Here is a 27,783-nt window from a genome sequence, read left to right on the forward strand (position 1 = left end):
GATCGTGGATTCCAGATCGTGGTTTAAATTGACTAGCATTTTTACAAAGTAAAAAACCAAGCCTTTCTCCATCTGTCTTCTTTCATTCTGATTTCATTCATGTCAGTCAGGGCTTTTGGCAACTCTAAGCATTTCCTGTGCTCCTAGTACCTTGCCTAAAATATTCACTCCAAGATCTAGAGGTTGACTTGTTTTCTAAATTGGTGGCTGCTTGGGCTTCATCTTTGCTGTCCCACAAACTCGCTTGCCTGTGTTCAGAGGAAGATTTATCAGAGATTGTTGTCGAACTAATAAACCATCTGAGCTTCTGCTGGGTCTGTTCTCATTCTGGAAAGAGTTTGTGTGAGCCACAGCTGCCGACAGGGTCCTAGCTCCCCTGGAAGCCGCCCCCCCATATCCCCCTGCTGCCACAGGGCAGACTGGGGTGCAGGAGGGAGCTGCTAGCCACTAACTTAAAATTTTTGAACTTTGATTTTTAAAATGTGTTCTAAAGATGAAGATCATGGTTGCAGACTTTAATTCCTTTGGACTTCCAACTTATTTTGATTTGAGCATGAAAAAAGGGTTAACTTTTATAGTTTTGTTTTCTCCCTAGGGAATTTTCAGTGGGAATGAAACGTATTCAAATGTAGGGCATTTCTGCATTGTTGGGATTTCATATTTGGGATGCGTCTACCTACTAAATTATCAAATACTTAACATGTCATTCAATTTCACTGCACACTCTTGTAGGTCATGTTAGATTATATAACAGACCTAATTAAGATGGTAGAAAGAATGAGGACCCATAGGCCTGCATATCGAAGGGTCTCAGAGTTGATTTGATCAATGGGCGTTGTTTATCCATTTTGCAAGCTCTTGTGAATAAAATCTAAATTATGCTTCACTGAGAAGCTGTAAAGGAGTGACTGGCATTATGAGAATGACCTTTACAGGAACCACCTACGTCAGTGTTCCTTTTCTGTTGTGAAATTCCTGAAACAAGTTACTCAGGAAGAGAGGGGGCTTACTTAGCTCACAATGTTGGAAGCTGAAAGTGCATGGGGTACAGAGACTCTACACCAAGGGCCACACCTGTGTGCATTGCTTCACGGCATGGATAACAATGATCAGTGTGCATCCAGAGGCAAGGAACTGATCATGTCTCAAACCAGGAGCAGAGAGGAACCAGGGTCCCTCTATCCCTTTGGAAGACACACTCTCAAAAGTGGATGGGATTCCAACTACACTGCAGCTCAGATTTTGGCTCAAACCTGTATCTTCACCACCAACAAATGGCTGTGTACAATGGTATGAAACCGTAAAGAGCTAGAGATTGACGATGGTGGGGGAGGGTGTCCTTTTAAATCCTTCATGCTATCTTCATGGTCAGTGGAATAGTAATCGGGTCTCATTTTATCCCTCCCTCATTCCTTTTATACGACATGCATTATCTAGTTCTGGAGAATTCTGAAGGAGGAATGTATGCCCCTGCCTCATCATGGAGCTACAAGAAGAAAGCTTGCATTCTGCTCTGCTCATCCATCCTGAAAATTTTATAGGGCAACTTCCACAGAGTGGAGCTGGTATCCTGCATGAATGGGTGCAGTATCTGTTTCTGGGGTTTAATATCAGTATCTACCCTTGTCCACCGTGATACCTCGGTTTGCAGATGTAATTCATTCCATGATTCTGGGAAAGATGTTTGTGTTCATGTAGGGAAGATAGCCATGGTTGTGTTCATCACCTCATGTGTATAAATGGGAATTCACAAATGGGAGCAAAATTTTGCCAGATGCTTCTGTTAGCAAACTGAATTGTTCATGAACAGAAGCATTCGTGGGCAAGGCATTACTTTATATGGCATATTCTCCAGTATTAACTTTAATTGTGATAGGGTGATCTGTCATCTGGTTTCTTTTTTCTTTTAAAAAATGGCCTGAATTTAAATGAAAAAAAAATGTAATTAAGTATTAATTCTGAAATACTAAGGCTATGGTATTTTGTTTCTTGGCTAACAAAAAGTCAGGGCTATTTGTCTTTAAAATATCTCCCTGAGTACAATATAAAAGAAAAATATCACCATATAACTGTAATAACCTAAAAATATATTTTACCGAGGAAATACAGAATTTCTTACTTTGAGAGAATGGGTAACTAGGAAAACACTGATTAGAATGCTGTGGGAATTATTTCAGCAGTGCTCCAGGCGTCTTTATCTCTATCTCCAGCCATGGCACTCTTCCAGCTTTATTAAGCTGCCACAGCCACACTTAATCCATTCCACTGTGTCACAGAATGTTTATTTTCTACGTTACCAGGCCTGAGCATCTCTAACACAATACGGGCTTTCACAGCTGGCCTAGGTGTCATAACTGATGAGTCCTGCTGTCAAACACTGTGACCTCTAAATTCAGAAGGAAAAAAAAACCTGCTTTCCAGGAAGTAGTTTTGAGTTCATCAGATCCTTAAGTCAGTCTATCATCATCCATGGATAAAGACATCTTGCTGCTTCTTCCTGCTGTGTGGAAATGAAACAGCACCCGAAACCAGCCGGCACCTCTGAGCTGGAAAACTTCAGCCTTGAGGAAAAGTCAGGGGACTCTGTTGCTGGTTTTAAAGTATTCTGAAGATGTTTAAGAAGAGCTCTTGTTCCAAGAAGCTCCAATTGCCAAAGGAAGAATAAATAAGTGGAAATCACGGGATGGAATATGTTTATTGCATTAGAAAGTAACTCTCCAATGATTACAGCAGTCTTTCCACGAAACGAACTGCCGCAGTCATAGTAAGACACTTTGTGTCACGTCATAGTGAGAGGTCATTTGAAGGATTCATTCTCAGGCCGAAAAAATCAAACTAAATCCTGTTGAACTTGGAGAATTCATGACCCAGTGGGTATTTCCCCCATAAACAAAACACAAGCAAATTTGAATTCAATTTGTGGGAGAAGAAACATTTAATATATTTTATCTTATTATACATTTCCCCTAAATTACAAAGTCAACAGCTGCAAATATATTCTGCTACAAAGCTTTCTGTAAGAAATATCTCTATAAGAAAATACATCTCATAACATTTCCTCTAAATAAATTACTTCAAATAATAATTTTTGAAAGGGTAAACATAAGGGAAATAATACAAGACCCAGACTGTAAGGGCAGTGGCTGTTTAAGAGATGGTTGGTGGAAATGTTTCTGTTTTATGTCACCACGCTTGTACAACCTGCTGGCACCACTTTGGACTCTTGTGCTGAGTCGCATATAATTTTTGTTTCTGCATGCATATGAGAAAAACATAAATCTTCATCATCCTAGTAAATGTGTATGGGGAGCTAGAATTCTCCATTACAGCCTCTGATTCGTTTTCTATTAGGAGAACCTGACTTGGAGGCTGCAAGAGGAATGGCTATAGCAAACTTCAGGGGTGACTTTTATCCATGAAAGTTTAAAGTTAGAACTATAAAATAAACTTTTTGTTCTCATATGCTCTAGGCATAAGATTTAGAACTGAGTTAAATAAAATAATAAAATGTTTTCAAAAGAATTTAGAAGCTGTGGTTTCTATGGATTACTGATATGTACATTTTACAAATTATTAGACTTTTTAACCTCAGTAGCTACAGGAAGCAGAAACCATATCTTTGCAATGAAATGGCTAAAGCAGGAGAGCTTGGTGAAGACACCTCACATGGTACCAGGGGTCAGTTAGAAGCTTGAGGAGGACGATGAATCTCACCGTGCTGCCTACCTTGGGGGCCACTATATGAGACCACCTCATGTTGAGAAGGATTTTAGGATCTCAAAAATATTTTGAGCATAGGAAAGCCAAGTGACCTTCCATTGAACTCATCTGCATGTAAATATTATGATAGCAAATCCCACAGAGAAGTCCCCTTAGGTTGTACAGCTTCTGGTTTCAAAAGTGAAAAGTCAGCATGTGTGTCACACATATGATTCCTGTGTGGCCAAACCGTGGATACCTGGACAGTTTCTCCATGTCCTTGGCTGTACTTTGGGACAGGAAAGATACCACTCTAATCTCGGTTATCAGCCTCACCCTGTCCTACTGTAGAGGGTGAACAAAAAAGTATTTATGCCCAATCCTATCAAAATATAGGGTAAGTTAAAGCTTTAAAAAACAATGACATCTCCATCAGCTTTGCTTCCCACATATTTTACAAAGCTTTCAATTTTTTTTACTCTGTAAGGTTCCTGTTCTGTGCATATATTGATTGCACTGGTCACAATTAATGCGTATAGTTTGAAAAACAAGTGTATTCAGGGTGGGGATCTCATATAAGCAAGAGAAATGGGATGTCATTGCTTCAGAATCAAGGAATCCTGAAAAAGGATTGCATTGCTTTATTTATTATAGGTGAAATTAGTTTTTAAAAGTGTAAATAAACAGTTTGAGGGGAAATCAGCTTGTTACTTTTCTGAAGTCCTAGACTGTTTTTTTTTTTTTTTTCTTAACTGCTAAGGTCATTAGTTGAGCTGTTAAAGGTAACCAACTTTAAGGTGATTCTGTGTTGCAAATTAACTATACTCTATGTTTTTGTCTCCTGTTGATCAACTCTGTTCATGTCTTAGAGCTTTTTGTAGGTCAGGGTACACTGGGAGTATTTTGTTAAGCTGTTAGCTGCATGGATATATGGCTTTTAGGTTAATGTTATGGGCAATCACCAACCTGAAGGCCTCTCTCCTCCAGCACAGCCTAAACCTGAACTGATGGTGCTCATCAGTGATTCCATGGTGTGCTTCTTTTTAATAACAGCATTTTCACAAATGTTTACATTATTTACATAAACTAGTGGCATAATGGAAAACTTTGGCTGCTCTGCGATTGTCACCCACCCTAATTCATTTAGTTCTTCATTCTCCTCTCTTTCTCTGCTCTATATTTTTATCGCATTCAACATTTTAGACATTCTCCTGCATTCCAAGCCCTGATTTCCACATGCCATAATGCATTAAATACACAGATTCACAGTCTGCGGTGCTGCTTTTACCCTGGTGGGGGTCAGATCTTCTGACACACATGCAGTCTGGCTTTGGAAGAGTAGGTGGCATCTTTCCATACTTTGCAAGACAGGCCCTTAGCACAGTCACACCGCTGGAAAATTTCTAGCCCGTGAGAGCCCTTCTTGCGCTGTTTTGTGCAGACCTCCCCCTGGTGGAGCACTGGTTTGCAGATTTTTGTCCAGAAGTGACGGGCACAGCAAAACCCTTCAATGCAGTCTGAGGATCGCAGACAGGGGTCTCCTTCATGCCCTGGGGAACCACAGAATTAAAAGACACCACCATAAATTTGTACCTAGCAGCAAGAAGCACATGTAAATAGAATGTCTGGGACTTATGTCTTCAGTCATGTAAATCCATCATCTGGTTCCATTATTTGCAATCTGAATATCAAGTATAAAGAATAACCACACCTGTGCTCCTTTCCTTCACTGTGTCATGACCTACTTTTAGATAATTCCCTGATCATTAATTTCTACATACTAGATGATGAAAAAAAAAGAAAAATACTTATTTTATTACTTCTTTGTAATCTAAACAAATCTGTGATTCAAGAATAAGGCTGAAATATCTAAGGGCTCCTATGACCATATATCAGTGGGAGCCCAATTAAGAAAACAGAACCTAGGTGTTCAAAACAGTTTACTTAATACAAAGAATTGGTCACACTGGTAATGATGGTGAAAAGCTATGATAACTAGTGCTTCCTTGGAAACACAAGCAAGAATGGAATCTCAGAAGGAGCCAAAGCTTTGAGGAGACCCAGCCCTGTCCAAAACACTACCTAGAATAAATGTATTGGCTATTCTTACAAAATGCTCAGAAGATTCAGCTTCCCAAGAGCTGTGAGATAGAGCAGAGTAGAAAAAGAACAAGCAGCCTATCTAAGGCTGGATAAGTTCAAAAGCAACCAAGAACTCATAAGTAGGTGGAAAAATATACTGTATCCAGAAATAATATTAAGACAGCAAGTGGCCCCTGCCATAAAATGGCTGAGCTGACATGGAATCTGACTACACAGGAGTTGCCAAACTTCTCTGTTAAGTGACAGATAGTAAACAGGTTAGGATTTTGAGCCACAGACAAGGCCTAAATGAATGGGCAATTCTGGGTTCCCCCCAAAACACTGACTTATCAAGAACAGGCAGCAGGTAGATGGGGCTACAGGGCTAAGTGTGTCTACTCCTGATCTGAAGGTTAACTATCAGCCCAGATGTAGTCTACTGTGTGATCTGGACACTCTCACATTCAATAGAAGATGTCTATTTTTCAACAGAAAGTTGCACATATAATTAGAAATGATTAGTAAAGTTTGAATTTCACCATAAAAACGAGGTGTGTTGAAATACAGATATTCATATAACACCAAATGAGTTTGTTAGAACATAAATCGGAGATATGGAAATGAATTTCAGGCCTCAAGGAACATATAAAACGAGGTCACTTAGGAAGAACTGTTTGTCAGAATCTTCAGCATTGAAGTAAGGTTCTCATCGATGGACTTCCCAGAGCCTTCCGTTCATTCCTGTTTATTATAAATTTCCAAGAGTGGAGAGATGCATTAATGCAAAACTCTTTTGAATACTAGATACTCTTATTCATAGAACATCTTCAAAGAGAAGAACTCTACAAAAGGCAGTTGGGGAAAGGCCTCCTTACATTTGGGCTAGGGATTTAGCTCTGTGGCATAAGTACCTGCCTGGCAAGCACAAGGTTGTGAGTTCAGTCCCCAGAATGAAGAAGAAGGAGGAGAAGGAGGAGAAGAAGGAGAAGGAGGAGAAGGAAGATAAGAAGAAGGAGGACAAGATGAAGACGAAGAAGACGAAGAAGTAGTTGTGCCATACTTTTGGATTTTTACTAAGTTTCAAAAGTTTCCTGCTTTGCAAATTTACTATTAGTAGCTAAGCTTCTGAAACATTTCAGTACAAGAAAGAGAATCGCATGGCCCTACATAATCCCATGATAAACCAATTATTTTTGTAGATTAGTTATTAAACAATTAGACGTTTACTCATGATTAAGTAAAATAAAATTTTTGAATCTTCAAAGCTTAATAATTTGGCCATGTGCCAACAAAGATTTTTCTCATTTGCTTTTCAGAGTACTTTACTCCTAGATAGATACAGGACGGATGCATTTGTATCAATATGTTCTAAATTTCACATCAAACACAAAAACTTTTGAGAAATGGGCATGGTTTAATCCAGGTAGTATAATTCTTATATATTTTATGACAATGTAAGAGCTAGCATTTTCAAAATTAAGAATTAGTAAGCTCATTACATTTTGCCATTAAAGTTCTTTCCTTATATTTTTTTCTAAACCGATGGAAATTAATCAGCAGTATCTGCATTTTTCTTTTCCATATTTATAAAATGAGAAAAGTCAAACATATAAGTACCATAGTTGAGCACAGTAGCTTACCTTTTATATGTGACATCTTGGTGTGTGGTCTTCCTAGGTTCTGCCATCCCAGGTCATGATCTGAGTAGTGACCGTGGTTTCGGTCTCTATGCCGAGTGCCATCCAGGGCCGGGATGTGTGGGGTTAGGATGCTCTCAGTGACTGGGATACAGATGCCTGTTGATAGTGATATAAATAGTTAGAATAGTTAGATCAGTCCTGTAGGTCATGGTACTTATTCTGGTGTGCTCTGAGAACAAAATTATCTGTCTATGTATCTGCCTGCAATTCCTCTACCCATTCATTCACTGATTTATGGAGACTGAGTATAGGACACTTTGGCTCTGAGACCAGGCTTCCTTAATCTGAATTTTGTCTCTTTATGACCATATGACCTTGATCAAAATACAGACACAGACATAAATAATTTCCATGAGTTATTGTAAGTGTGCATGTGATAGGTAAGCTAGATTTTCAACTTGACTGGCTTTAGAGTCACCTAGAGGATTAGTGAGGTACACTGAGGGCATGTCTGCATGGGTCATGGAGGTGTGACCCTGGGTACTCAATCCCTGGCCTCATCCTTTCAGGGTCTTCTCCTGTTTTGCTTCCCAGTCACCTTGCATATTTTTTCCACCACATCATCTGCCATGATGTTTCAGCCTTAGAGTCACCTGACCATGAACAGAATCCCCTGAAACCATGAACCAGTGTAAACCACTCCTCTTCAAATTTTGGATACCAAATATTTGGTCCCAGTAATGAGAAAGCTGACAAAGTAAGTATGTGAAACGCTCAGAAAAGTGACATCAAAATGGCTAATTAATACTAGCCTTTGTATTTTAAAATCATCTGACAGGACATTCATTGTAAGGATTCGAGATTTTGACCTTAGCCTACACTGCCATCTTTCCTTTGACCCCTACTGAAGGTGCACACAGTAAGCCAGTGGCCCGAGTTTAGAGCAGACATGCCTTTACATGAGCCTCTCTTGCTATGCTTGAGTAGATGTTTCTAATTACCTCTGCAATCCATGATTTCATCATGGTTTGTTTGTAAGTCTTCTTTTATTACTAATGCTGAACTGTATGTTTGTAAATCCCTTGGGTCGGGGTGAAGCCAGGATGAAGGACAGAGCTTGTGGTCTTTATTTGGAGGAACCAGTCATCCCGTCACCATATAAAGGTGCCATGGGACATCATAAAAACAGGAACTAAAGTACAAACTGCTATGAAACCAGGAGGAGGACTCAGAAATACACTGCTACGTTACAGCACGTTCCTTTCTTTCATTCACTTTCATGTAGTTGCTAATGTTTCCAGTAGAGTAAAACATCTAGCTATTTTATACAATATTTTGACCTTGCCATATCTGAGATCAGTGTACAGCATTGACTATCTAAAGTAGAAAAGGCCCAGTGAGATGAAGATTTGGGAGGGAATCAGCATGATTTTACGTGACCTAAATCATAACCCAATCCCTCTGCATCCTAAAGGATGCTTTCTATTTCCAGAGTCTAAGTAAGAAGAGTCAGACCATTTCACAAGACACCTGTCTTTCCAAAGAGAGAGGCTGGGAACACTTAATGAGTGTTGGTACCATTATTGCAGCGGGTTCCAGGGCAGCACATGCCGTCTCTATGGCAACGTTTCTTTTTCCTTCGACACCCCATGCAGGCTGATGGTCCTTGGTGAGGGTTGTGGCAGTATCTCCCCACTTCACATTCCTTATCGCTGCTGCAGGGGTAGGCCTGGCATGAAGGTGAGACAGCACAAAGAGAAAAGATGAGACCCTGGTACACCTAAGAGGCAAGGCTGTATCAAGTCAGGATAGAAACCGAGCAGCCATCCCTGGAAAGAAATATGCCGCTGTAACAATGTTCTGGACACAGAGCCTCCATGATGACACTTCCTTGGCTGAGGAATTTGTGAGTATTGGTTGTTCATGGTGACAGAGATGAAGGTGATGCTCTTCATACAGTTTCACTGGCCCAACTTGGAGTTAGGATTTAAGTTTTTTTCATTAGCGGAACCCTTCAGGGGGCTCAGTGACAGTTGTAGGTATTGCATTGCAACTAATAAAAGTGCAAATAAAAAGTCACCCTAGCTGTCCTAGTCCTCTTTGCTAATAGAGGACGGGGGAAAGTGAATTGAAAAATACAAAGGACTGTTTACGTGCTGCTCAATTACGGAACAGGTATTTAAAGAGCAGCGGCACACAGCTCGTGGTGATAAAAAGCATAGAGGCAAAACGCTTCAGCATCCCTTCAGGCAATGAGCATAAATAAGCCAAGGAGCATCATCTTCATCCCTGCTGCTTCTGAAAGCATCCAGAGATGTATCAGCACAGAGGTAGTGGAAACACACTTTGCCGCACAAGAGCCCCACCCTCCACACCTTGGGCTCCCGCACAAAAGCCTGTTCTTACGCAGAGGGCTTCTTCAGCAGTGTCAGATGTTACATTGAAAATAAAAATGTACATTCTTGTCAGGTTCTGCTTGCTTCTTCAAAGTCCTTGGGACGTGCACAAGGTCCCTTTTTCCAGAGGACTGAGATGTTGTGCCCCACATCCAACTTTCTCAGTCACTCCCCCAGGGACACTCATTCCTGAACTTTTATTGTTGTTAACTTTTTTCTGATTTTCAGAGAAATGGATTACTTCTATTTGAAAAATACAAAATATGTTTTTGAAAGCTCTGTATTTGTTTTAAGCAAGCATGAATGATATGATCTTAAAACTATGAGTGTAAGTGCCGGGACTCTCGCCTAACTGGTGTAACAGGTGTTTTCATTTGGAATTAGGTTTGCTGTTGTAAGTCTGTTTGAATTGTTTATTCCTCCCCCTTTGCTTCTCTCGCTCTCTTTCTGTTTCTCCCCCTTCCTGTCCTGGGCTTCTGTGTGCACCTACTGAGCTGCAAGTGTTTCTCATTCCTGTCTGGTTGTCTTCAGTTAGAAAGAGGAAATACAGATGAGGCTTACGCATGAGTCTGAGGGAAACAATACCTTTTAGCATCATCACAATGACTTCTTTGCCCTAAGAGAACCACGTAGGAAATCCACTGACTTCAAACTCAAAGTGCTCTTAGAGGCTTGCGCAGTGGCGATGTTTAATGCCTACACTATAATAATGATAGTTGGAGCTAGATCAAGCTGAAAGATGAATTTAGTCATTACCCACTTTGCAGTTCTATCATTAGACTTTAGAGAATCTGGATGGAGTTGAATTCAGAGCACTAGGCCATTTTTCAAGAGCCCAACTGCTGCAAACAAAACAAATGTCACTTCCTGCCTTACCCCTCTCTCCCCAGGCACTTCAGCCCATTAATTTTAATTGAAGCACAATTCACATGTTTCTGATTCATTTACATTCATTTCATCAAATTGTGTTGCAAGAAACATTTGATGTCTTACAAGTTTCTTTCCTTCCTCAAAAATAGGATGTTTTCTTTCAGCGGAAATAAACACGTGCCCCCAGAACATCATGTGCTTATTTATCACTCCCCCAACAAATCTTCAGATGATTCTGAATATAGAACAATGACTTGGTTCCCTTCCAAAAAAAATTGTCTAAGTGGCAGAGTGCTAAAACTAGCAATTTATTTATGAGGAAAATGGTCAAAGGGCCATCAGGAAATAGGAAATATTGAAATGGCAAATAATTGATGCACAAGACATTCGGAAAAACTGTCTTATATCTGAATGGTATCATAATAAAATGCTTCCAGTTTTTAAGACACCAGCTCATTTTTTCTAAGACAGAAACTATATGAAAATCTTCCAAGTATTTGTGATTAGCTTGAAGTAGAAATGACACCAGTAAAGAAAATATTTAGGTTTTTATAATATAAAAGTTTATGCATATTGTGAACTTGGTACTCCAAATAGAATCTGAGAACATAAATCTTAGAAAAAAAAATTCTATGGAAATTTGAAAAATTCAAATGCAAAGTTGTATTACATAGCTTCTAGTACATTTACAAAACTCCTGGCTCCCATAAACACTCTTTATATATGAATAAAATGAACAAAGGATGAAATAAATCGGTTGAAGCAAGGGAAGTAAGTGATACTTGGACGCATGCCTTGCTTTACGAAATCAGTGTCCCTGGAACGGATCTCCTCAGTCCTAAGTCTTTTCTTGAAATAATCGTTAGCAACAAAACACATGGTGCCTGAGAAACACCCGTGAGTAAGTCTGACTCGTGAGTAACAGAGTAACAGCAGCGCGTGTCCAGCACTGGTGACCTACTCTTTAGTGAAGAGTCAAGGCCTTTTCAGCTCGAATATGAGTGCTCTGCAGCTTGCCTTTTTCTCCCTTACATTTAAAATGTCTGGGAATGGTGTCAGGGTAGGGCAGAGGAGGAGAGGAAAGGAGAGGAGAGGAAAGGAGAGGAGAGGAGAGGAGGGGAAGGGAGGGGAGGGGAGAAGAGGGGAGGGGAGGGGAGGAGAGGGGAAGGGAGGAGAGGGGAGGGGAGGGGAGGAGAGGGGAAGGGAGGGGATGGGGAGCCAGAGAGGCAGGAACTTGGCTGACAGTAATGATGTAATGGGGAGGACCCTGGGAAGCGAAGGCTGTAGCAATGAACGGACTACTAGAGGGAAATATGTACATTCATAAAATTTCCATTCAGAGATTTTCACATGGAAAATATTTATGTTCCATTTACTTTGGCTTCCAAAGGCTATTATTTAGTCCCATTTGATGATGGTTTTGTGGCAAATGAAAAAAAGAGTTTAAGTACATTAGTTTCTTTCCACTTAAAACCAGTACTTCTCTTATCTGGTACTTGTTTTCAAAGTGAATAAAAAGGCTTATTTTTTAACCTTGTTATGGGAATTATTAGTACTGACTTTAATGACTACTCATTCACTTGGATGTGGGGTGAATAGAATAACTCTTGTGTTTTTGTCTGATGGCCAGTGATAGTTTATGGAAAAGTCTTTTTTAAAAGTGAAATAATTAAAGTGAGATATTTGATGCTTGTTGTCTACAACAGGACCCCAAGTTCAGTTTTGTGAGCATGCAGGGAAACTTAGCTCCCCCGGAATCACTCATTGTCCAGCCTCAGTCTTAATTCAGAAAAAAATTGATTGAGGCCTCTCATGGTGGTGGGTGATTGGTCACACGTTGAGAATGTACGAGAGCTATCCACGATCACATCAATTAAAAAAATGTTTACCCATTCCCATTTCAATACTAAAAATAGAGTGATTGTAACAAATGGTAACGCTAGTAATTTTGACAACCACAATATGAACCAAAATAAAATCTACCAGAAATTAGCATTTCTTTTTAGTAGAAAGGATTTCTTTTAAATCCACTTCCTCTGTGTTAGCTTGGGATCATCATTTAAACTTTTTACAACGATGGGAAGAGAGGCTAAGTGTTTGCGGAATTAAGTCCCCATGCTCAGTGGCAGAGAACTTGGGGACACTGACCCCGGCGCTGGCTTCAGGGCCTCCCCAAGAAGTGTGAAACCTGAAGGCATTTCCTTTTGAGGTTTTAATACACAAAGGCTAGGGGACAGAGGGGTGACCCTTGGGTTGCGTTTAGAGATGATAAAAATAAACTTGGCTGTGACGCTCTAATACCAACAGCACACCCCACTGCAGCTGTGGGGAAGACACAGTACTGGTGGGAGCAGCGACAAAGCTGTAAACATTTTCTCTTCTCTTTGCTTGACTTCAGTTTTATGCCCATTAAAATGCACAGCAAATCGGAGCTAAAGCAGAAGCCCATATTGTGCACATGAATAATGATAACTAAATAATCTTTCAACGGACAAAGTAAAAAGAAATGTACGCCCTCATCTTGTTTGAACTAAGTGAACCTTCTCTAATTATTCTCAAAACTGCAGGGAGAAAGAGCCTATTCATTCAAGGCTTATATCTTGGATTGAGTTTTTTCCTATTTTTCAGGAACTGCCCATCCTTTAGAATTTGCAAATACATCGGTGAAGTAATGGGACTGGTAAATAGTGACATGGGAAAAGTGTCTCAGGTCTTGGCCTCACTGAGCCCTGAACAGAGGCGGAACCTCGACTAAAACCTTAGCTCCCAGGGTTTCAGGAGTAACGGTGTGTTCCTGTTTAGTGACGGGGAGAAAGAGAAGAGAGAAACATTACACAGTATTCATGTGGGATGGCCACCCATCTGGATGCTTGCAAGATCGTCCTAGTTTTGTTGTTGTTGTTGTTGTAGGTCAGGACAATCCCCTGTGCCCGCAAGCACTGTTTGTAACCATTTCGGAAGTTTGCTGGAGCCAGGAAACCGTCATCAGCTGGGCAGGCAGAAGAAAGCCTGCAGGGGATGACCCAGCTGTGGGAATGAAAAACATTTGAATGGAGTGAGGGAGGTGACAGGGGAGGGCCGGGATGGGAACATATCTGGGGGCTCCATGAGACAACAGAAGGTTGGCAGTCGGATGTGAGAAGCCAGGTCAGAACGGCTTGCCCTAATCCTTAGAGAAGAGACTGATTTTCCTGGTGACAGAGCTCCACAGGGTAGATTTATACTTCCATGAATGTGCAAGGGACACCCCTCCTGAGGATGTCACTTTAATATTAGACACTAAAATCACAACTGCAGGCGGTGCAGGGACCCAGCTCTCAGGCTGGTTTGTGGAGTTGCAGGCTGGCTCAAAGGCTGTGCAGCCCGGCTTTCTCTTGTCTCCAGCTGGTCCTGGGCCTTCAGAGGTTACGCAGACAACTGCGTGGGTATTTCTTCAACATTCAAGAAATACCGACTCAGCTTGTAGTTGTTGAACACCAACTACGATCCAAACAGTTTAAGCAAGTAAACTCCAAATGTTTTGCTCATTATCCTTAAGATAATTTTGAAAAACATATTTATCCTCCCACATACTTGACATCTACAATGTCTTAACATGTGCTTAAACTTTTTTATTAACATGATGTGTAATGTTTAACATTTTAAAAGATGAAGTTTATAGTAATGCAATATAAATCAATAAAATAGCCCTATCTACTTTTTTGGTCACAGCAAACTGATCCTAAAACTTATCACACCCCATCTACCCACAAGTATTTTCTTTTCAAAAATTAGTGTAGAAAATATTCAGTCAAATTTTAAAATGCACGGATCACACCCACTATTGTCAATATTTTGTGCCCAGAATTTCTAAGCTTCCCTTAAGGATAAGGCAAAAAAGAGACTAACAGAAATTCTTAAGAATATCTTTGTGAAAATAAAGTTTCATGATTATTTTTGTCACTCAAAAAACGTTTTTATTCCAGGGACTAACCAGAATATTAAGACTTGGAGTATGTGAGGGTTTGCCTTTTCCCCCCTCTCATTCAATTCATAATGTGGCAAAAAAATTATCACACACCCAGGTGTACTCAAAGTCAATTTTAAGAAGAAAGAACCCCAAAAGCTGAGAATCTGGACCTTGGTTTCATTAAATAGCTTATGCAGTCACCCCATGAAAATGTTAGGGGTCATTTTTACAGCTACTCATTTTAGAAACAAAGTTGTTACAAAATTGATTTTGAGATACAAAGTTTCAAAATCAAGAGAATGTCTCCTAACACTGCCAGGAGTACAAATGTGGAAAGCGGGTTTCTTCCAGGGGCCCATTAGCTTCCGTAATGTATTCAGGACGCCTTACCTAGATCCCGAGAGACAATAACTGCACAAAATAAAGGCCTGCTCCTCTCTAACGTCAGTTGCTCCACCCTGTCTTCTGCATGTTATTAAACAGAAAGGAGATTCCAGGGAATTCTCTGCTTTGAACACAGACCACATTCGCAACTGTGACATGCACGTTACTGTTATTGATCACCGAGTGGATGGCGAAAGCTAACCTTTTCCATATGGTCGCAGTACCTAGAGTAATCCACAGGATGTGGTTTACCTGGCCCTTGATTGTTTTTGTTTATTCTTTTGCCTACTCCTCTGTAATTTAAAATATATAGAATGGTACACTTCGACTGTATGGTCAAAAAAAGTGGCAATTTCAGGATTTGTAGCAGTGACTGATTGAATAGAATTGTCCTAACATGAATGATGGAAGAAAAAGCACAATTTTAAGTGCACTTCCAAATTTGGGGTTGTCTAGAATATAAACATTTTTAAGTGTAGTCTTACAAATTTAGTTGACCTTGTGACCTTCAGAAATTTAACATGGTGGGACATATTTTAGAGATATATCACAATTTGAATTACACTTCCAAAATCTATTTGCTTTGTGACCCTTAGCTAACTTCGAGAGCCTCATGGTCCTTCTTGAGAAAATAGATGCATAACTCTAATTCAGGAACTTCCTTTGTTACCTTACCCTAAAAACATCCATGGAATCTCTGTAAAAACTAATTTACAGTCCCTTAGGGGTTCTGTTTCCCTAAGACTGAATGAGGTTGAGGAATCTGTGCAATAAATTCTACTCTGATGAACACACGATGAAGCAAAATAGGGAAAGAATTGTTGCGAGGTCCGGTATCCTTCGGATGAGGCTGGTCTACAGCAGATGCAGGATCAGTGTTATCTCCAGGCAGATCTGGGTGGGACCGCATTCAACAGCAGTCTAGGTAAGAGACTCACTGACAACAATGACTTCCAGGAAGTTTCAACTTAGCCACAACTTCTAAAGCTATGGGATAGAATAAAATATCACACAGCAAGCACAGCAGTGCCGTTTGGGACGAGCACGCTGTGGACCCCGAGCTGTCAGCACGCCCGTTATGGCTGTGTCGTTTCATGGCCTCATGTGGTATACACCTGTGCCTTCTTGGCAAGGCACACCGCCGCAGTTTGCTTTGTATTTTACATCCTATAGGATTTTGCAAAAAGAGTACGTTTTGTCCCTGTACCAAGTATGATAAACAGATGATGTATGTTTTCATTATTTTCTGTTCCTTGTATGGCTTTGACTTCCCTTTTTCCGATGAAAATTACATTTAAAATGCAAAAGTTGCTATCCAGGTACGTAGGAAAACTTACAATGTCAAATTGCTGCTTTGCAAAGATCTTTATGATTGCAGAATAGGTCATGGAGACCTAACTATTTCTTGCCCAAAAGGCAAACATTTGTGGATTTTAACTGCTAATATTTTGTGTATAATAGTATGGGTTTAAAAATGAGTATATTAAATCCCTGTGTGTGTATATATGTGTGTGTGTAGATAAAATAATCTCAAATTATTTCAGGAAATCCACCAAAGCAATACCTAACAGAGTTCACACATAGGAAGGTAGCCAGGGCTGTTTTAGAACAAAGAAAAGAAGAAGACTTGGTTTACATGTAAATCTTTTTAAATGTGTCGTAATTTGCATTAGATGTATGAATTGTCAATGAACTAACATTGTAAGATTCGAAATGAAATTTCTTCTTTTTAATTCAAGTTTATACATTAAGAAAACTCAGAGTGGAGATGTGTTATGTGCATGTACTAATGCTCCACAATGAGTGACATCATTATGTACAGCAAACATTAACTTTTCTAATGCAAAAAGGAATGAAAAGAAACTTTGGAATAAGTAAAGTCACCAAGAGTGAGGGGTTCATACAAACAGGAATCAAGCACCCAGATTGAAGTTTCCTCATTAAAAATTTTCTGATTTGTTTCAGAAATGTCTGCTTATTAAGCAGAATAATAGTATGAAACATTAAATTACATAGACGCGCACATACACAATGTGTTGTTCTGATAATTATTTAACTGAGTTAATATTTATTTTATCATGGTCAATGTCACTCAATACAGAACAACCCAACATTTCTCTAATCTTGTTTAATTCAAGTTTCCTTTCCTCTAGGAATTAGGCCACAATAATAATCAAGTGGCCTCTGTGTGCCTTCTATTCTGATTTTGAAGAAATAGCTTTTAAGAGCAGATAAAATTTGAAAGATTGTTCTGGTATGTTCAAGAAGATGGGGAAATAAAAGAGCAAAATACAATTCTCAGTATTCATCCTGCAGTGACAGGACTTTTAATGTTTGTTTGAAGATACCTTAAGCCATAAGTAAATATTGTTGGAAAATCATTACAGGTCTGGGCTCAGAGGCTGTAAGCAAGAGGCCAGTCAGGGCAGGGATTTGGAGCTCAGATGTGCTGGTGTAGAGATGTAATAATTCAGAGAAAAGCTGGTTCCAAAAGATGACTGAGAGAGTTGGAGCAAGAGGTTTACTTTTTCTAGCAAACACCACACAGACTGAATTGACTAAGAAGCACTTGGATAAAAATGAAGGCCAAGAAAGCGGCCCACAGTTCTACCACAGAGCTCTGCCCAGCTAACCAGTCAATTCCTGCCTCTACCACTGGGGTGAAGATAAACAGTAATGCCATGGAGACACTAGACTGGAGTCATTGCATTCCGCATCTGAACTATGCAAGGATGTATAGCAAGATACATCTACAACAGGACGAAGAGCTTAGCTCCTCCGTGAGGATGAAGCTGCTTATTTACAGTAATGGAAAGGGATGAAGTTAGCTCACAGGAACAACTTAACCACCCTTCTTCCTTCCCATGTTTTAGTCCAGTTCCTTTTCCAGGTATCACAAGCCTGTACTCAGAGAATCTGTAAGAAGTTAGAATCTGTGTTCCCTTCCTGTGTTTTGTTCTCACTTATTTGGAATGGAAAGGCAGATCTGTGTTATGAGCACTCCGAGTACCCTTATATTGTCAGTCCCATCATTTCTGGTTCCAAAAGTCAGGACAAACTTTGAGAGAGTTTAAGCCAATCTGAGCCTTCAATGCAAAACTATGATTAAGCAACTCACTCGGTAGAAGAGTTGCTTGGCTTCCTCACAAATTAAGTTTTACAATAGCTAATGCTATTCATTTATTTCAAACATTTTCAAAATGATTGAGTTGAAAAGCCTCAGCTTGGAGAATAATTTTAGTTTTAGTTTCTCATACCAGGAATACAACCACATGTTGCTTATTAAAATAAAATACTTTTCCAAAAATAATCAATACGTCAATGACACACAGGGCTTAGTTTGCAGTCTCCTGCCCTCATGAACCAATTTAAATTTTTACTGTGGAGGAAAAGGGCAAGAATTTCCATACACAAGGGTAATGAGACTCGTCATCTAAAGAACAGCATGATATAAAGGTATCACTCATTGGATTGTAATCAAATTCTACCAAAATATGCTATTTAAATGTTTCGCTAGAGGGCTGGAAATTATGAACCAGATGATAGATGCTTTGGTTTGTATGACCCCAGTGTTCAAAGATCAGCCTCAGCAATGTGGTACATCTCGTGATGACATACTCAATGTGTTACTAATCCCAGAGAGAACATACTGAAGACATTGGTCCCCCCACACCACCCACATCCCAGAACATCTGCTTTGGTGTGGTGACCAGCATACACTCAATAGTGCAAGAGAGGTCAGAACATTTGTTACTGGTGTTAAAAATGAAATCATATCTCTGGGTTTAACTTTCTTTCCCTCCATTCTGTTGGTTCTTCCTACTTGGGCAAAGAGTGTGGCAGTCACCTCTGTATTTCTGCTGCTTCTATTGTGGGTCCCTGTTGATTTCTAAAGTGTACTTGCTATGGGCTCTTTTTAATATCTCCTGTAAGTCTAGCCTTTGCAGCCCATATAGTGTTTAAAACAAGATGAGAGAGGAAGAGTGGGGATGAGCAGAAGACTGTAGCTAGGAAGCAAGGATTCTTCCAGAAACTGGGGACAACTATGTTCTACTTCCAGGTAACCTGAATGGTCTTGTGGCTCATAGGAGCTATAGGCAAAGCAATCAAAATTTATTAGCCAAATAACTAGTTTTGAAGCTACTTTCCTGGGGTTATTCTGAAATCTTATATTCTTTTCAAAGCAGTTTACCCCTCACATCAAACACTGAAGGGTAGGTAGCACTATGTTTAGAATGCTATAATAAATATGTCTGATTTTTGTTTATTTGCTTGTTTAGCCAAAGAAGGAAGCTGTATTACAAACAAGATTGCCAGAAAACATCTCTGTTCTTGGCATGGTATATTATCTCTTTTGTACCAGCTTTTGTACCAAGCACTACAGCTGTACCAGGTAACTTAAACACCCCTTTATCAGACACTCTCCTTCATGACTCTGCTTTGTCAAATATTGTTATGGTTTATGCCCGGGTGTCCCCCCAAGCCTCATGCAGTCACGGAGGTGGCAGAGTCTGGTGTTTGTGATTGGTTCCTTGCCCAGCACTGTGTGCTGCACTTTCCAGGGGCAGAGCCAAGCATATTATATAACAGAGGGAAGGCAGCAGTTCTTCCTCTTTTGTCCTTTTTGCTCTTGTTGCTTATAGCCCTCATGAATGGCTGTCTCTTATCCATGCCACCTGTCTTGGAGCCAGCTGAGTGTGGACTGAGATCTCTAAAAACTATAAGCTAAATAAACCTTTCCTTTCTTCATTGAGAGCATCAGGTATTTGTCTCAGCAATGAGGGAAAAGTAACCAAGACAAACATGTCCAGTTGGCAGGAATACCCTTCCTCCAGGTGCTTCATCAGCAGAGCATTCCTGACTCAGCGTTGCCTTTTGCATGATCAGAACTGACATCGCTTTGCGGAAGGGTTCCAGGGGGCTCCAGACCCCCGTGTGAATGGGACATCCTGAATCTTGCTGATATTTTCTGTGCCCATCTCTTCCAGGTGTAGATCTTGCCCTGCTCTTGGCCTCACCAGCCTTCTAGCCTCTTTGTGATAAGAAATCATTTTTCATCTCTCTGTGACCAATGCCTACACAACACCTGCAATAATTTAGTATTTCACATTTTGCTCACTCGTGAAATAGTGAGATTCTACTGTAATCGTGATTGAAAAATTTCATATCAAATTGCCAAAAATACATAAGAACCAACCAGAAATGGTAAAAATGAAAAACCCTAAAGGTTAATCTCACCTGCATGTCCGTTTTAACAGAAAATGTCTGTATGCTTCCAAGTTTTCAAATTCATTTCAAGCACTTGTGCATCTACTCGGCTTCCATCATTATACCTATATTTGTTGGAATTTTCTTGGGCTCTTTGATTATATTTAAGAGTATACAAGAAATTTGCCAAAATCATTTTTCAGTCTGAGCTTGGTTCCTAGCTGCTAGTGGTAGAAATGAGATATGAGCCTATCAGGTAAGCGAGGCAAGCCATGAGAACCCTGCTTCTTCAGTCGCGTGTCTAAAGTTCCACATTTGTTCCATGTCTGGAATCGAGACAGGGTTGTCACCATGCACTGGAAAAGGTTAAGTCCTTGTAAGGCTCCTGTGCCAGCTGCTGTGCAGAACAAAGCTACAGTGTTTAGGTTCCTTCATTCCATGGGAAGAGAAAAGACACGGCCGTACCTGGGCCTAGCAGGTATCAGATGGGATGGATTACTGTCTGCCTGGCACATTTCTTGGGTTTAAATGAGATCGCCAGAACTTTATGTACAGGAACAAGTCAAGGCACTTCCCGTTTAATGTCAGATGAGAGGATCTTTACCGCAGAAACCACCCTGCCCGGGCTGCTGGGCTTGCCCTCTGGAAGCACAGTGCTGCTCATACATGGAGTTTAAGTAGGGTGGCTGCAAAAGCCCTGAGCAGGCCCTTGAAATGAGGCTGCTCATCTCCAGGTAATGAGAAGCAGCACTGTACTTTCCACAATGGCACATCAAAAATCATTTCGATCTGCAAAGGATGCTTCCAAACATTACTAGAATTTCTTTCCTATACAGAAACATTAATAAATATCAGTAGATTTGTTAAAATGTCTACTCTTGCTTTCTGGGGTAAAGTCCAATAAGAAATTAGAGGGCTTCACAACACAGTTTGCAGCATGAATCAGTTAGTGGAGTGAGCTGCCAGTTACTGATTATATAATAATAATTAATATTTAACAGCAACAGTATATAGACCTTTCTGTCTTCAAAGCAGTGAGCAACTTGAGTATTATCAAATTCTCTCTGCCACAGACTTCCCACACGTGTTCAGAGAGCTCTAAGAGCATTAACAGGTGTTCCATCCTGTTCCTGTCTGGGTGGGACCCTCCTCTTGCCCCTCCCTGTGTTGTCACACAGCCAAGCTTGGCTGTTCTGAGATAGAGTAATCGCCCCACGCCCACATCCCACAGCCTGGCTGGTTTACTGCTGACTCCTCAACCAATGCCCTGTCAAAGGCAAAAATATGTTTCCAGTGATAGAGCAGTATGGTTTTCATTGAGGGCAAGTTTAGCCTAAAAGAATACAGAAATTGTCTGGGAATTTGGGTGCATAACCTGGGTGTGGTGAGGATGAGCTTCCCACATTTCTCACTAGAGTTCAGTAACTTTACACAGAACCTCCACCCAGCCCAGGATCTGTAGCTTCATCAGTTCACCAGCCAAGAGGACTCCTCCTGTGAACAGATGCCACGATGGCCAGAGCTGCTCTACACACCGCACACTCGTCCCCAAGACCCTGGGAATAAGAGGCTGCTGGAAACTACAGATATTTTGCAGATGTGCCTTGCACAAAATGATTTCACAATTTGCCTAGGCATTTTATGTGTCGCTTTACAGATGAATGCACACCCACTGCTGGTCTTTATTACAAATTACAAATTTTAATTATAATCACTTTCCCTTGGTGATTTCCAAAATTATGAAAATTCAAAGTTTTCCTCTAATGGATCTCTAATGACATGTAGAAACTGCAAAATTTTAGCTTTGATGGTAACATTGCAGCTATCTTTTAAAAGTTCTTTTCCTTCAAATATTGAAATATTTAGGGATGAAATCATATGATGCCTGGGATTTATTTTAAAATGCTCCCTGGGAAGCAAGGAGGCATTGAAGACTATGATGAAAGAAATTATCCATGAATTAAAAACTTGAATCTGCAGGGTTGGTATGGGGTTTCACACATACTGTTTTCTCTACTTCTGTATCTGCTTCTTAAAAATTGCTAAGTTTTAAAATTTTTCCACTAGAAAAAAAGTTAAAGAATTTCTGCAATATAGAAGGAACTTCAAAATTAGCTATCAAAGAGCAGCCTGCTCCAGACAGAATTTTAAACTGCTTGGTTCCTGTGCATAGATTATAAGCAGCGCCTGAAGTATGGAATTGGAAAGTGCTATTGATTTCACCTGATGGGAGAGTCAAGCCTCTGGTAATGCTGCATCAAGCTGCAAAGACCTCTGATAGTCAAGAGCCTTCTGTGCTTCTGCAAGGTGGCTCACCCATGATCCACCCTGCAAAAGGAGCCATGATTAAAGGGGCTTAGCCTCTGGTGCCTGTGGCCCACGGTCTCTAGAAACCAAATTACTCCAGAAGCTATGAGGAACACATACCCACTGCTGGCCAGTGCGATCCATGGACTGTTAGGCCAAGCCTTAATTTGGGCATCTTACATGCTTCAGACACAGTCGCTGTCCTCGAGAAATTGATGCAGTATGGGGCAGAACAGAGACATTGCATTTGCAGGCAGTGACAACTCGCATGGGGAGGAGTCATCCCAAACCATCTTTTCATCAGGCCTGCAGGAACCCCATTGTCTTGATGTGCAGAACAGACCAGGCGATAATTGACATAATGGGATGAGTGGAAATCTAGCTATCTGGAGGGTCTTGACTTTGTGTTTGCTTTGATGTTAGAATAATGCCTTAGTGTGGCCGGATACACAGGACCCACCTCCCCACACCAAGTACACTACCCACACCCCCAGCAGCCAGTGTGCCCGTTGGCCCACCCCATCTTTGCCCTATGACAGCTGCCTGAAAGTGCGAGAAAGCATTTTCTTCAAATGCCACATTATTTGAAACACTTGCTAAATGTCCGCTTACATGAAAGGAGCTCTCTGTTTTTCGAGAAAAGGAAAAGCAGCTAAGCATAGTAGCTTTCGGAGCAGCCTTCCCATAGACTCGCATCTATCCAGAGCCACCTGACCAGCAAAGAGCCTTCACGGTTTTCTCCCACCCGCTCAGGAGAGCTGAGTTAGAGCAGGCTTTTTAAGAATGTATGGATACAAAATTCACACAACATAAAATTAACTATTCCAGAATGAATGGTTCTGTGCTATTTTGCACTCTCACATTCTCAGGTGTGCCACTTCTATTCAGTTCAAAAATATTTTCAACACACCAGGCTAAATCTTGTGCCCGTGAGGCGGATGTGGTTGATGTCTGATTCACAGGTGAGAGAGCCCACTCAGAGAGTGGCATGTGGTTACTAAGTCAGAAACCGGAGTTTCCAGGAGATTCTCAGACTTTCACCTCCACCAGAGTCCTCCAGTGGCTGTGTCAAACTGAGTGAGGGGTCCACCTTGAGAGTCTCTAGTTAGGTAAGCCTGCCTCGGGCCTGGGACCCTTCCTCCTCGGTGCCTGTGCTGCTGTTCCTGATGCCGCTCTCTGGGAACTCCTGTGCTGTATTCAGAAGCTCACTTCCCACTTCCGGTTAGAGACCCTGTTAACCTTACTTGATTGGTTACTTATTTAAACAAAGTAGCCTCACAGCAGATGTCTCCTTTCTCTGCAGCGGTTCTTTGACTAATTTGCATCAAAATGAAAACACATCGGTGAAAGCATGTTCTAAGTTATAGAAATCACCACATAGCTTCCTGTCTCGTTTCTTGCTGAAGATCAGTGCTTTCCCTCGAGTAGCTGAGTTTCTCCTTGAATCCCTCCCAGCGTGTCTGAGGAAAAGGGTCAGCTGTGTACATCGGTAATCTCATACCATGGATCCAACAGGGTGCCCAGCATGCAGGACACATTGACAGCTGGTGGGTTGAATAAATCAAAATGGGGATCATTCAAAATCTAAAGCTGAGAACGAAAAACACGTACTAAATAAGGAAAATGATCTGATAAATATAAGAGGAAAAAAAAAAAAAAAAACGATCAAAGGCAAGAGGCCTTCCTTTGGTGCAACATGAAGTAACTCTAAGTACCGGTATGTGAAGCAAGCTCTATGACTGGCACTGTGCTGAGCTTTTGACATAGGCTCGTCCTCACTCAAGCCAGCTTCAAGGCCAGTGTCCTGGTTGAAATGTCTTCCACGCACTGGCCACACTGCTGGAAGATCTTGTCTTCCCTTCCACCTCTGTAGAAGTTGAGGTCTGCATTCAGAATCAACTCAGAAACAATTTTCCTCGGCACCCATGTGAGTACACCAGACTGGGCGAACCTGTAAGATAGCTAGCATGCATCACATCTGCCCACCAGACCTGTGCCTGTGCTCGCCCTCCTGGTCACTGTGCTTGAGGTCGGGTGAGGCAGTGCTTCATACGGGATCAGGAGTGGAGCTAACAATGTCTTGTTTCTGAAGTGCTGGCTTCCTTTAATCTTTCTTCCTTTGATGTCTGAGATTCTCTTTTTTGTGCAGAGATGCTGGGACTAAATGAAACACCAGGAAACCATTTACCAGTAAAGGGTGTGTGTTACAGACACCTGTAGAGCCCCTGGAACCAGGTGATTTGAATTACTCACACATTTCTAGGTTTCTGCTCTGTGGGTGGGTGGCAGTGATTTTTCCCCTTTTTTTTTTTTTTTTTTTTTTTTTTTTTGGTGCGGTGAGTATAAGGATGATAGCTCTGATCACACATCAAATAAAGGCACAATAACCCAGGGGGGAGAAACCCCTTTGTATACAAAAGCTGTTGCATATAAATATGTAAAATCTTTGTCAAAATGACTTGTGGGTTCAATGGTTTGAGAGAACATTTTGTGGTCAAGTTCGCTGTGTATTTGGAGACCAAATTTCGTGTTTAAGTTCTGACTGACTGCATGCGCACACTGCTGAACATTTGGGAGGTCCAGTTTATCATCTATAGAATGAAGCCCAGCTTGAAAATGTTAAATGGTTGTTTTGGTTTTGGTATTTAACAAGTTATCACTGGCAATTGATGAAAATTGCTATATTTTTAAGATCCATTTTGCACTGACATGCTTTTCTTTCACATTACAAAAGTGGTATGAAATGACCATCTCTTAACTGCTCCATCTAACAGAACACACTAAGCCACCTAATAGAACATTTGATAGCTATGAAATAGCATGAACACTGTTCGCATAGCCAGCACTACAAAATATTGTAATAATTACTAATTTTTATTGCATGTTGCCTATGTGCCATGCTGTTAAGTGCTTTACTGGCAATAGTTTCTGCAGGAAGGCTCGTGTAAGGCCAGTGCAGAATATGTCTGATATTGCATCATTCGCAAAATCAGTTCACTCCAGGGAGTGTTGAGAAGTTACCAGTAGATATTGATGGTTTCAAAAGCTCTCTCTCAGTAGGGATGGTATAATGAATGCTAAAGTTTCTCTTTCATGGCAGCTTTCTTCATCTCAGTGAATGAGAAGTCTCAGTGCCACTTGCTCAAGCTGAAAACCTTGCAGTCATTTGAATTCAATTCCTCCCTCATTTCAAATCCATTTGCAAATCCAGGGAGATCTGTCTTCAAGGTGTTTCTAGAATCTATCTACAAGGCTTTTATACCACTCTCAAGATTTCTATCCCACTCTCCTATTCCTGTGCTTACCTGAACCATTTTACTCTCCACATCAGGCAGCCCTAGAGGACCTGTTGGAGTGGACTGTCCACTAGCCTGTGACTGCACTCAGCGTGAACACCTGAGCTCTCCTGTCTCTGGGAGCTGACCCTGTGCTACATTTCCACTGTGTGCTACATTTCCACTGTGCCCCTTGTCTTATCTGACCTCAGCCACATGTCTTCTCCTTCTAGTGTCTAGTACTGTGCCTCCTGGGACTGCAGGCTGAGCACCAGCTCTTCTCTGCCTGGAAGGTTCGTGCCCAAAGAGCCTTCCTCTCCTGCAGTCTTAGGCTCTGTGCCATCCTGCCTTACCAACCCCTGGCATCTTTGCCCATGTTATTTTTCTCACCATGTGATTAGCCACATGCTTTGTTTACTGACTCCTCTCACTGAACAGCAAGGACCATTAAGATAAGGATTGTTAAGGTTTGTTTTTCAGTTTATGACTATATCTCCAACCCCTGAAACTGTCTATGCCATATAGAAGATGTTTCCTAAGGGAATAAATGAGCAGGTAGTTCTGACAAACCAAGCTTAGTACATCAAGCATTTTAAAATTCCATTTCTTCCTCTCTACGCTTTTAGATTCCATGCTTTCTTGCTTCATTCATTATTTTCCCTTTTTCTAATACAAGAGAATTATGCTTGATTATTTGCTACTCTGAATTCAAGTAGTAACAGTTTAGTTAGACAGAAAGCATATTTCTTGATTTTCCTGTCTACAAGTGAATTTTCTTTCCCTTGCAAAGTTTCCTTATTAAAAAATAATGGCTAGATTTAAATGGTTCTCCTTGACTATATCATCCTTGATTTACTCAACAGGATCAGCCTTAATAGGAATTCACCTCCACTCAGCTCCCAGCTCCCATCACCCTGATTCTCGCCTTGTTTTGGGTGGGTGCTCTGTGCACACTCTCCTTTCTAACAAGTAATTCTCAACACCTCTGCTCTCAGATTTCTAATTTTCCCATGAAACCTTCATTCCAGAATTCCATCCACCTCTACAGATTCAAGTATCTTGTGCAAATGGCCTCCTAAACAATCACAGCTGAAACTTGTCCCTTGAGAGTCCAGACATCTTCCACTTGTCACCTCCTGTGTCCTGGATCTGTTCTGGCATGCCAAGGGCCATATATTTACCACTGCACTCATTAAGACAGAAGGACAACCATCTCTTCTCAGGACTTTCCAATGTATTTCTAACCATCATCCAAGGAGGGTGGAAACTTGGGAGAGTTTGGCTTAAAAAGAGGCCTATGAAGCTTGTAGCTAACAAAATAAAGGCAAGATTGTGGAAGGCAGGAAAGCATTGCTTTATTGATGATACAGTTAAACGTGAAGCTCTAACACTTGTTTTTCAAGCAAATATGAAAAAGCATTAGGAGTTCTTCGTTCTAATTGGTGGAAACCAAGGACTTATTCTTTTAAATATTTAGTGGTTTAAAGTTTTATCAAAAAATATTACCCATGAGAAAAGAATTGATATCTTTGTCATTTAGGAAACATTTGTACTAGATATAAAATGGTACAATTTACGTATTTTTAAAGAACATGAAATGTAACATACTGTGTATAACTGCGTGCTGAGTGTGAAACTGAGTAGACAATGGAACTGAAGACTTGGATGTAGAAGGTCAGTAGACCCTATATGCCTCTTGCACTGTGTCTTTGAACTGGGGTTGTTCCGCCTGGCTCCAGTGAATAAGACGCGAACTTGTTCTGTCCATTCTGCTTTTAAAAAAAGAATTTTTAAACTGTACTTCCCCCTATAAAGTAAAAGTCTAATTTCCTTCCAAGTCCTTTCCACTCTGTGGATCTTCCTAGTAGATCTGTTCAGAGCCAGACTTACATTTTTCTTAATCCAAAGATTTCATTTAATTTAACTCTCTGATTGAATCTTGTGGGTCTATCTTAAACTGCAGGAGTTTCCTC

At 40.7% G+C, this 27,783-nt stretch overlaps 1 protein-coding gene across 1 annotated transcript in view; it reads right to left on the reverse strand.

Moving 5' to 3' along the window:
• Nucleotides 1-2,911: 2,911 nt before the first annotated feature.
• Nucleotides 2,912-27,783, reverse strand: part of Dkk2 (dickkopf WNT signaling pathway inhibitor 2) — an 88,515-nt gene continuing 63,643 nt past the window's right edge. Inside the window, exons 2-4 of the mRNA XM_003467988.5 lie at nt 9,000-9,150; nt 7,422-7,577; nt 2,912-5,249 (exon numbers count right to left, since the gene is read on the reverse strand). Coding sequence (XP_003468036.1) covers nt 4,999-5,249; nt 7,422-7,577; nt 9,000-9,150 — 558 coding nt within the window. The 3' untranslated portion in view covers nt 2,912-4,998. The remainder of the gene's footprint in view (nt 5,250-7,421; nt 7,578-8,999; nt 9,151-27,783) is intronic.

Source organism: Cavia porcellus, unplaced genomic scaffold (assembly GCF_034190915.1).
Source record: "Cavia porcellus strain 051 isolate PalLab524CR breed Dunkin Hartley unplaced genomic scaffold, mCavPor4.1 scaffold_14, whole genome shotgun sequence".
NCBI lineage: Eukaryota > Metazoa > Chordata > Mammalia > Rodentia > Caviidae > Cavia > Cavia porcellus.